Consider the following 10,748-nt stretch of genomic DNA (forward strand, 5'->3'; position numbering starts at 1 on the left):
AATTAGTTTTCCATTTTGGTTTTTTAATTTATTAATTTATTCCATTTTCAGTTTCAGTTTAGTGTTTGCGTATGTATTGACCGTTCTCTGTTTGAATGAGTGTGTGGCCGCCAGAGTGAATCACCTGAGTGGCTAAAAAAATAGAGTAATATAATTAAATAATAATGTTTAATGCATATAATATTTGTACATGTATTTACATACCAGCATTCGCACTTGCCAGCGCCGCAATCAAGGCAAAAACAAATCCGCAGATCTTTAGACAATTCATGTTGCTTAATTCTGGCTATTGAATGAACCTAGAGATCGGATTTCAATGCGCTTTTATAGGCTGACAGAGACAGAGACAGACGCAGAGACAGAGCTCTGGCAGCAGTGCTGACTGGAATTTCCAGTGTCTCTGGCTAATCAGTATTTATTTAAAGTATACAGAAAATACCCAAAGCACGGGAGCAGCAACAACAAAATTGATAACTGGAACTCTGATGCAAATTCTAATTGGATGCTTATAAATACATATGCATGTAGATGTATATGTGAATATATCCATATATAGAGCTAATAAAATATAATATGTTGTATATTTAATGCTACCTAGTGCATCTAAATACATAAATAGTAAAAATTATTATATGTAAATAATATAGTACAGTACAGCTTCGCTAATCCAGACACTTCCTTAACGACGTCAATATAGAAACCTAGATGTGAAAATAGATAAGTTAAAAAAATCTGTGCAGAAAGCCAAGTTATGCTAGGAGGATCTTAAAGTATTTAGATCCTAGCAAATAAGTTCTTTAGATCCCTGGAGTTCCTATATTCGTCTTTGATTGCATGACTCTTAAAAGGGTTTTCTGGGCTAGTGGTAAGAGAGCATATTAGTATTAGTCGAGTAAACCTACCTATTCCAGTTTTTGGTTCAAGTTTAGTCTCAAATGATTGGCTGATAGTCTGTTGAATTGAGTAACTGATCTTTTAACCTGCAAAATTCCAAATCGCTAGGAATTTCCCGAGGCGCAGTCGACGTAGCAGCCAGCCCCAGCCAGCAGCCAGCCACTGGCAGTTGCTATAAAAGATCAGCTCCGCTCTGGGCTGCAATCAGTATCAATCGAATACAGAAACAAATCAAATCCAAAGATGAAATTCCTCCAAGCAGCTGCCCTTCTCCTGGCCCTCATCGGTGCCTTTGCCAGCGCAGAGCCTGTGCCCAAACGTAAGTCTACTCAAATTTCAATAGTATATCAATCAATCAATCAACATCAATCAATCAATCTTTGCAGCTGGCACTGTGCTCGTCCAGACCGACAACGTTCAATACATTCGCACGGGTTAAACTCCTCGAAAACTTTAAACAATGAAACTGAATTGCCTCTAAAAATAAAATAAAAATATTAAATTAAACCTAACGTTTATACTTTTGTAGCGTTTTTATTTAAATCCATATTTGTTTGTAGGTAAAATAAAATTTTACTTACAGAAAGCGCATGAAATTGCATGCCAATGATTTCTTTCCTCAAATGTTTACTAAATGGTTGGGAAAAAGGCAAAACATTTGACAGCACAACGAATTTGGTATGCTCTAACAAAAAGTTAAGCAATTGAGTCATGGATAGATATACTATGTACGTGCTGTGTATGTATATAGAGAGCCTGGAAATATATGCATATATATTGTTATTGTTTATACGAAATAAAATTTATATATTTATTTATATCTCCTAACTTTCGGTTCGAAACGTATTGTTGGACTTTCTTATTGATATGTGATGTAAAATATATATTCTGAATTATTTTTATATATTTTGTAAACATATATATAAAGAAATATACATATATGCAAAATATATACATGCCAATATATGCAAAGAATATTTTAAAATACTTTATATATATATTTATTTTTTTTTTTTTTTAAATAATTATTTTTTTTTTTTATATAATTAAATATTTATATATTTTTTATATTATATATGTTTGATTAATTATTGTTCTTTCCCACTCGAATATTTTATTACATTTTCTGAGTACTCAACAACGACAATCAATCAAGAAGAAACTCACCTATTTAATATACACAAAACCCTTTAATCTGAATACTATATATCTTCTCTTTATTCGCTCTACAACTCATTCCAAGCTTCCTCATATACTCCACCTTCTACAAGTCATAACATTCAGCATTTTCATCATACCCCGAATGAGAGTTAGGGCATTTGCAATAATAATGATATGCAACATTACCTATGCACAATTGTTACCTTATTTGTTTAGTGCCTGACGATTTCCTAGAATACAGATTTCTGCTTTATGGAAACCAGTTACAACGTCAACTTTAATTGAATTCACAGAAAATCAATTAAATTGTCGCTTCATTCATAAACGTGTGGCAGTTAAAAGATATAGTATATATAAATATGATCATATTTGATGACATTATAGTATAGGGTATTCACTAAGCAAACAAATTCTAGTCGAATTGAGGTATATTTATTGTTGGGATATTGTAAATCTATTAAATTTGCATATTATTTATTTGTATATCAAAGAAAACTCGCATTAGTTATCTGTAGGGCATATCTTAGTCGTGTTCTCTATGCAATTGGCATAGCTAATACGTAGTTTACCCGATGCATAGAACGGGTTTTTTGCATCAACTTGTTATCAGCAGCTGAGCTGACATTTGTTGTTGATTCTCTTTGATACTAAATGAAATTGGAAATGCCCCAGAGTGAGCTCGACAATGTCAGGTCTAGCTATATATATATATTATATATTATATATACATATACTCTACTATGCGACTGTAATGAAAATGTGAAAAGTTAAAAGTTTGTTGCACCTTTTATAAAATGTGAGAGCGGGAGATGATGAATTGATTCAAATATGCAGACGAACCCATATCATCTAGATAGAGAGGTATATACAAGTTGATCTCTTTATAAATATCTATCTGTACTTCATCTGAAAATAAATTTAAAAAATAATATGGCTTCTTCTGATTAGAGCCTATCTATGACTCTTCTTCATCTGAATCCTTTAACTATATATAAAATATTTAGCTCAGCTATTCTACCTAGTTTTTGCAGTACAGAGCATCTGCTAGTCGGGCCAACCCCACTACCATTTATTTTAATTGCTGCTGGCAGTAGAAGCGAAGACTTCATATTTTTGTATATGAGTAAAACTTTAAACAATTTTCAGATGCCCCACAAGGCGAAAACTATTTTTGTGCATTGTTTTCACTTTGTGGAATACCCCCAGTCCCCCAACCGCCGATCCCCAGTCCCAGCTCGGCCCATTCCTAGCTGTAGCATGGTTCGTTACATCAACAATTATTTGAAACTTTTACCGCAAATATTTCCACGCCTGAAATAAATTGTAATAGAAGAAGTCTGCCTTTTGGTTTAACAGCTCGTATGATTGTGTCGGCGAGACTTTGGCTGTCCGCCGGAGCAGCCAGAAGGCAGCAGCCGCAACCGGGGCAGCAGCTCAGCCAGGCAACTATGGGGAGGCGGGGGCGGCGAGGGCGAGGGCGATGCTCGAGCTAATCCTTTTTGATTTTCGACTGCACCAAAATTCCAGCTAACAACAATTTGTGTGTAGCCCCAACCCAAAGGCGGTTGCTCTGGCAACAGGCAATGACTGCAATGGCTGCTCCTGTGTGTGTGTGTGTGTGCGTGTGCGTGTGTGTGGGAGCGGGGGGCAGTCAATATAGCCGAGCCTTACTGTTGCCATTTCGCATTGGGCGCGTGGAATTTGCAACGAGCTTCGCCATCTTTCATCTCTCATTTCAAAGTGAATTTTGCGACCATGCGAATTATGCTGCAAGAAGTCGAAGGGTTGGACAGCCACGCCCCTTTTCACTTGCCGCCTCCCTCACTGCTGCTTCTCACTCCCTTTCATAAGAAATTAATTTAGACTTGTTTCAAGCTTGCCTTCGGCTACGAATGGCCCATTGCCCAGCGCACAGTGGGCCAATTGCTCGTTTTCTGTGACAAAAATGGAATTTGAATTATTTCATATTCATAAATAATAAATAATTTGAAGTAATTTTTGTGTCACTTTTTTTAGTTTTTTGTCGGGTTTGTGCACCAGATTAATCCACTGTGCTCTGGTTCATTGGCTCTTGAAGCAGACTTTGACTATGTGCTCCAATGCATTCAAATTTCATTCAGCTCAGCTCCTGCTAGCAATTGGAATACACTTTAAAGATTTCAATTGTTCGGGATTTTCTTTTCGAGCACGTGATAAGCTGCGCGCGAGCTGTGGGCAAAGCCCAAGAAAACAGAAAAAACAACTGGGAGACTAAGAATATGCTAGTCGACTGACTGCCTGACTGAGAGATACCCTGTCTTTGAGATTTATTATATATATTCTAAGAGCAAAGTACATGTGTAAAAACATAATGTTGTGCATATACACACTTACACATATTGAGAGCAGTCCATCATGGCATTAATGTTCCCAGATAACTTTGCTTTTGGTCTCGGGATCTTAATGAAATGTTGGGAGCATATATACAACAGCTTAATGTGTCTGCATATAAATGTCAGATACTGTAACCATTTTTCTAAGGAAATTTTTGAGGAAACTAATATGTACGTAATAATTTTCTAATATTCTGATTACTGCTTACTTTAAAAAAACCAAGAAAATGTTGTGCATCTTTGATAATATATAAGAAATGTAATATGGCAGAAGAATCATCAGTCGACACTCTCTCGAGCGATATACAGGAATATATACTTCACGTCTACACTTTTGGTAGCTGAAAAACTGACTGAAAAAGGAGGCTAACTCAACGCGACTCATTCCATAGTATCGATCATCCTTATGTGTACTATGTTACATATTCATATACTTGACATACTTACCCTTTAAGGATACGTCATACCCCATTTAGTTAGTCTCATTGAAAGCCAGGGTATAGAAAAACCTGATAACAAGTGCAATTGCCGCAGCTTTGGCTGTTGGTTTTTCTGCTGCTTTGGCGCTGCCTTCCGCTTGGCTGCTATAAAAGCAGCTGCTGCTGTTAATTCCACAACAGACTTAAAGCGAATCAATCGCAGCACAGACTTACTTTATATACATACACAAGATACATAGACTATATACAATCAACATGCAATTGATCAAGATTTGCGGCTTTGTCTTCGCTCTGATTGTGGCTATGGCCAGCGCTGAGCCGGAGCGTAAGTAAACCCCCCACACCTAGCAGTTAGGGTATAGGCTGTAACTGTGTATCAACTATTCCTCACTAGCTCACTAACTCTCTTTCCATCTTTCTCTCACTTTCCAGCTCAAGGCACGGTGCTGATCCAAACAAATAGGGGTCAGGGCATTTTCAGAGGCTAAAACTTAACTTTTTGAGTTAACTTAAACTTCAATATAAATAAAAATATTAAATTCGAAAACTAGAAAACTTGCATTTGAATTAATTTATTTAACTTTTTCCTCAAAGACTCAGCTGAGACCTTACAAAGGTCGAAGTTACAATAAAACTTTGCTTCCAAATAAAGATAGATAGAATGTAATACTTAACTGGCACTGTTTAAAAGAGATGTTTCCTAATGATCCTAGAGTAAAGAACAGTTTACTTAGACTTTTCAATCAAAATATCATTATGCTGATTCTATAGCCGAGATATGCTCAAAAATAATTCGCTTTAGTCTTCCTAATTGGCTTTTATCGAGTATGGATAAAATAGTCTCTTTTAATCGGAACAGGAGCTAAAAATACTACAAAGATTTATAAAAAGAACATAAGAAAGTCTTTTCACTGCTATTAAATATAGATATTAAAGAACATCAAAAATTCGTTCTTTCTCTCAATTGAAATTTCACAAATTACCACTCAACAAAAATGATTCCCATATATTGCTTATGAATTTAACTCAACAAGAACAGAACAGGCTTTCTCTCTCTAACTTTCCCTCTCTTTCTCTATTAATAACAGTTCAATGAAACGCAACGATCGCCCAGCGGCTTCTTCTGGCGGGCGTTCCACACGATGTTCCGTCCGCTCAGATCGCAAATGTCTCTGAAGCGAGCCAATTGCTCGGGGGCGATGTAGAAGGTGCGCGAGCAAATGACCCATAGGCTGGGCAGAACGAAGTTGCCGTTGGTATAGGTGCCGCGATAGCTGTAATAGTCGCTGCCGAAGCACCACATCAGGGTGGCCAGGTCGAAGGGCGGTAGCTCGATCGCTGAGCCGGCTGTGCGAATGGAGGCCAAATTGTTGATGATCTGATCGAACATATAGTTCTTCTGCTGTGCGAGGTCGAACATGTAGGACACCGTTAGGTATTCGTAGGGGACATCGCTTATGTTTGCGGCATGCAGCACCTGCATCTCCATGGCATAATTGTGCGAGTCAATCGAGTGCTCCGAGCTCCATTTGAACGAAGCCTCCATAAAATAGTAGTTTGCTGGCAGATTTCCACCCGTAATGTACGGAGTATATTCCGGGGAACAGCAAATGCGCATTATCACCGTGCAGCCATTGTTCTCGAGTATCACGGCCGGTGGCAGCTCGTCGTAGCTGTACCAGCGCAGCGATTCCTCCAGCTCCGTCTTGTAGGCCACGCAGCTCACAATGTTAATTGGCGACGGCTGTCGATCGATTAACGATCGGCGACGCTTGGGCTTGTGTATTTCAGTCAATATAACCGTCGCCGATTTCAAATGCGCCATCAAAATCGTCGCCATAATGCAGCTAAACAGAGCCATAAAGTAATTCGACTCATAGACCGTGTCCATGAATTTGGCAACATAATTCGTAATGGTGTTCCAAAGTAAGGTAAGCACCCCAAGCAACATGATTAGCTAAGAGTTATAAAAGAAATGTAAACATAAGAACTTAAAAATTAAAAATAAACAAAATTTGAAAAAATAAAAAAAACCTTTTTTCGACTGCAAGATTTGAACCGGGGGCTGCTTGCTTACCGTGCGCACTCCTTGCCATTGCGCTACAGCTTTAACTTAGCTAAGATCACAAGCAAGAGCGAGACAGATAGAGTAACAGAAGGAAGCAAACAGCCATTGCTGTTCAAATCAAGGCAACCAATTAACATTACTTTTCTTATTGATTTCTTTATAATGTATTAAAAGACTTAGCTAAGATCACAAGCAAGAGTGAGACAGATAGAGAAGCAAGAACTAAGACAGAAGGAAGCAAACAGCCATTGCTGTTAAAATTAAGGCATTATTGATTTCTTTTATTGATTTCTTTATAATTTATGAAAAGAAATTATTCATTCTATGTGCGTCCTACGGGAAAATGACTACGAAGAATTAATTTGTCTAATCTTTCTCAGTGTATTAAAGCAATGAGACGAAATATTGAATTAGCCTGCTGAGATTAGGGTCAATAGCCATTGACTAACTGAGGCTTAATAGCCTATTCGGAATGATTTGAAAGGGCGCACACTGCCTGCTGGCTCTGAATGGAGACTCATATGCAGTTTATGGGCTGATAATATGCCTGTGAAGGCTAACATGAAGAGGGTCAACGCAGACAGTTATAGTGGGGACCCATTCAGGCTGTTGCATGGGCTTTGAAGTTTTGTTGGTCCACCACAGTGAGAGCTCATGAATTTAAAACTTTTAGTCGAGCCATAAACCAGTTGTGATAACAATGAGCAAAACACACACACACACACACACACCCAGAGAGAGAGAGAGACAGGATATTCGCAGGATGGGGCCAACAGTCCTGGCAGCAACTTATGTATATAAATACCTGACAGCGCACAATGCACAACAGGCCAACAGCAGGACTCAGGGCTCGTCCTGTTGCTCCGGCTGCATCTACTTTGCTGCTGCCAAACTTTGCCAACGCGTGCTTCATAAAATAGTCATAATGCATGTTTTTCGGGCTCGGCCTATTTGGCCATAAGCTAAAGGTAAACCCAAAGCCAAATGCTGAACTTTCTGCCATGTAATTATACGTGCACATGGCAAACAGGACAGCATGTCCTCCTCTCTGAGTGTGTGCGTGTGAGTGTGTGTGTGTCTCGTATTAGAAAGCCCATTAAAAGTTCGAGCCGCTGGGCGTGCAAAAAACAAAAGCTGAAATTGCATTGGGACTTGTTGGCGAGTCTATTAATTAAACACCTGCTAAAGCTAAACTAAAGTTGCATAAAGTACAAAAATAGATTTTGCACAGTGTAAAAAGTACAGTGAAGCCAAGCTAAGCATACCTAAACTGATGTAAGGCTACTTTGCTACTCTTAGCTTTAGCTACAATGGAAGGAGCTTAAATGGATTTTTAGATATTTATGTGTGAGGCTTCACTGTGTTTAGCTTATTGCCTTTAGATCTACTACTTTTCTATGCTATAAATACATGCAAACATGTAAAGCCCGAAAGTATGCAACAAATAAAATTGATAGAAAATTTGAATAAGAGTAGTAAGGCTAGTCATCTCTCGCTCTTATAACATTTCACTTAAATGACTACCAAAAATGGAGCCATAAGCCCTAATTCTGCTATCAACTATGTAATTTCTTTTCATAATTTCCTTGTGTAAGGAAATATTGTTAGCAAAAGAGAAAGAAAAACAACAAATAAGCCGATGTTAATCAAGAAGAAGCAGCAGCAGCATCAGCAGCAGATTGTTTGTTGCGGCTAAAGCAAATCACTATACACAAACACTAATAAGACCAAGGTATACACACACACACATACGTATGTGCTGCATTAGAGCCAGTGCCAAAAGCCGCAGCAAAACGTTTGCGATTGACAGGCTTAAGCTTTGCAGCTCGAATAGTTTTTTCTAGGCATGTGTGTGTGTTAGTGTGCGTGTGGTAGGGGCTTAATGAGGCAACGTCAATATAACTGCTGTGCAGTAATTAAATTGAAACCACACTGTGTAAACAGCAACAAAAACAAACACGAAAAAAAGCTGAGGAAACGTAGAGAAATTTCGCTGTACAGAGCTAAGCCGGCGGGAGAGCGATGCCTAAAGAGAGAGCGGGCAGGGGGGCAGTGGAAAGAGAGAGAAAGAGGGAGTGAGAGAGGGGAGGCTTGCAGCACAAAAATACGGCGTAAAATGATTACCTGCCAGCGTAAGTTTATTTATGGCAGCGCAAGCAAGTCATAAACAGCAGCACACGCAGGCAGACCAACAGAGAAAAAATCAGAGGGAGGGGGGCGGTACGAGGAGCGGTTAGGCATGCCTGTTGCAGGTCTAGGGCAGCTGCACACACGCCCACTTTAAAAAAGAGAGAGAGAGAGAGCGAAAGGGAGCTGCTGGGCAGCGCTGCCTGTGGGCTTTAAGTTGTTGTTGTTGTTGTTGTTGTTGTTGGCCTGGCCTGTTTGCCTGGCGATAACTTTTGACTCTCAAAGCACAAATATTGTAGAGTGCGTGTATTTACACACACAGGCAGACAGCGTTCGTGTGCGTGTGTGTGCGTAGGCACAACTTAATATTGAATTTATTATATTTGTTGGCCATAGCTTTCTGCCTGCACTTGCAACAGGAAAACTGAAAAACTCGCTTGCAAATTATTTTGCAGGACAAACAGTTTTAATGCTCACAGCCAATTAGCAACGCATATGGTGGGGTATATAGGTATGGAGTGTGCGTATGTGACGGCTGGTAGAAATATAGATGGACAGTTGACTCGGAGTGCCTCTTCTATAAGATCGATAAGTCGGGAATTATACGATCTACTGTCTTTATACGTGGTATATGGATACTCATAGAGTATACGCAAGTAAGAGAATTTTCCTTTTTTTTATACCTTAGAAAGGTGTCATAATAGAGCAGTATATTTCGCTTAAGGACTCAAAGAAACCTAAAGATTAAATATTAGAAGGAAGTTACTCTATTTGACGGCCTGCAATATATCCAGAGAATATCTCCTCGTCTATCACCTTACTGATCTTCAATCTAAGCGCCCAAGATTTATAATATTTTCAAGTTCGCAGAATTGTTAGGGTATCTCTCAGTCCACCACTGGAGCTACTCTCCCCACTTGCAGCACCGTTGCTGTTGGCTTTTATCGCAAGCAAAGTTCTGTTAGCCAAGTTAACAGCTGCATGCAATAAGTTACTGAATTATGCCAACAGGCCGAACAACTTTTCGGCCATTATTCACGTGTTTTCGGGTTTCATAGACTCACCTTTCGGTCCCACCGCAAAGTCACGTCAATTACTTGAAGCGAATGCCAGCAACAAACGATAAACAATGCAAAACACCAAAAATAAATTAAAAATGTACAAAATAGTTTAAGTCTGTGTAAATTTAAGTTTCTGGTCTTTTTTTACTGTCTGTTCTGAGATACGAAACAATTTGGAAAACAGGCTCGCTTTGATCGTTCGACATGTGAGGGAAGACTGAAATCAAGTGTCATAGAGCTTTTCAACAGACCCAAGAGAAGTTCAAGTTGCTTTAGCCAAATATGTCAATTGAGTATTAACATTAAAAAAAGTTGTAAGTAAAACTGAATTTGGTATTTTTTTTAGTATTTTACTGTATAGTAGAGTAAACTTTTAATCTGCATTTCTATATCCTATATTATAGACGTATTTTACTGTATATTTAAAATATCAGCACAAGCATCTTGATGTCTGCTATAATCTCGTTGGTTCAATTTGGTTTATCTAGCATAACTCGAGTTTGATAAGAGCGATTGACTTCAAATTCAGCATATAGATGCTCCTGGAGTAGAGGAAAGTCATAACTAATTCCTTTTTCGGTTAACTGCCACAACTGCATGTCATGTCCAATTTAAAATCATATAA

At 38.5% G+C, this 10,748-nt stretch overlaps 3 protein-coding genes and 2 long non-coding RNA genes across 5 annotated transcripts; 2 read left to right on the forward strand and 3 right to left on the reverse strand.

The window, feature by feature from the left end:
• Positions 1 to 2: 2 nt before the first annotated feature.
• LOC26528494 (daisho2) lies at positions 3 to 314 on the reverse strand. Its single transcript, XM_032729928.2, has 2 exons — positions 205 to 314; positions 3 to 132 (listed from the first exon to the last, which is right to left on the reverse strand). Exons 1-2 carry the CDS (start codon positions 269 to 271, stop codon positions 59 to 61), a joined length of 141 nt encoding a protein of 46 aa, XP_032585819.1. The 5' UTR covers positions 272 to 314; the 3' UTR covers positions 3 to 58.
• Positions 315 to 562: 248 nt separating this feature from the next.
• Positions 563 to 1,011, reverse strand: LOC122757653. The gene is made up of 2 exons (XR_006357754.1): positions 903 to 1,011; positions 563 to 701 (listed from the first exon to the last, which is right to left on the reverse strand). It is a non-coding gene; the product is annotated as an uncharacterized LOC122757653 (long non-coding RNA).
• An 88-nt stretch (positions 1,012 to 1,099) lies between these two features.
• Positions 1,100 to 1,406, forward strand: LOC6578349 (daisho1). Its single transcript, XM_002004226.4, has 2 exons — positions 1,100 to 1,213; positions 1,281 to 1,406. The coding sequence occupies exons 1-2, from the start codon at positions 1,138 to 1,140 to the stop codon at positions 1,331 to 1,333; spliced, it is 129 nt and encodes a 42-aa protein (XP_002004262.1). The 5' UTR covers positions 1,100 to 1,137; the 3' UTR covers positions 1,334 to 1,406.
• Positions 1,407 to 4,912: 3,506 nt separating this feature from the next.
• LOC26527289 lies at positions 4,913 to 5,422 on the forward strand. Its single transcript, XR_001449199.3, has 2 exons — positions 4,913 to 5,192; positions 5,300 to 5,422. It is a non-coding gene; the product is annotated as an uncharacterized LOC26527289 (long non-coding RNA).
• A 1-nt stretch (position 5,423) lies between these two features.
• Positions 5,424 to 10,350, reverse strand: LOC6578350 (carbonic anhydrase 1). The gene is made up of 2 exons (XM_002004227.4): positions 10,127 to 10,350; positions 5,424 to 6,824 (listed from the first exon to the last, which is right to left on the reverse strand). The coding sequence occupies exon 2, from the start codon at positions 6,816 to 6,818 to the stop codon at positions 5,946 to 5,948; it is 873 nt and encodes a 290-aa protein (XP_002004263.1). The 5' UTR covers positions 6,819 to 6,824; positions 10,127 to 10,350; the 3' UTR covers positions 5,424 to 5,945.
• Positions 10,351 to 10,748: the final 398 nt, after the last annotated feature.

The sequence above is a fragment of the Drosophila mojavensis genome, unplaced genomic scaffold (genome assembly GCF_018153725.1).
Source record: "Drosophila mojavensis isolate 15081-1352.22 unplaced genomic scaffold, ASM1815372v1 contig_80, whole genome shotgun sequence".
NCBI lineage: Eukaryota > Metazoa > Arthropoda > Insecta > Diptera > Drosophilidae > Drosophila > Drosophila mojavensis.

Coding starts and splice junctions, on each gene's coding strand:
- LOC26528494 (XM_032729928.2), bottom strand. CDS start 271: ATGAATTGTCTAAAGATCTGCGGATTTGTTTTTGCCTTGATTGCGGCG. Junction 133..204: donor GCTGGCAAGTGCGAATGCTG/GTATGTAAATAC, acceptor CTATTTTTTTAG/CCACTCAGGTGATTCACTCT.
- LOC6578349 (XM_002004226.4), top strand. CDS start 1,138: ATGAAATTCCTCCAAGCAGCTGCCCTTCTCCTGGCCCTCATCGGTGCC. Junction 1,214..1,280: donor CGCAGAGCCTGTGCCCAAAC/GTAAGTCTACTC, acceptor CAATCTTTGCAG/CTGGCACTGTGCTCGTCCAG.
- LOC6578350 (XM_002004227.4), bottom strand. CDS start 6,818: ATGTTGCTTGGGGTGCTTACCTTACTTTGGAACACCATTACGAATTAT.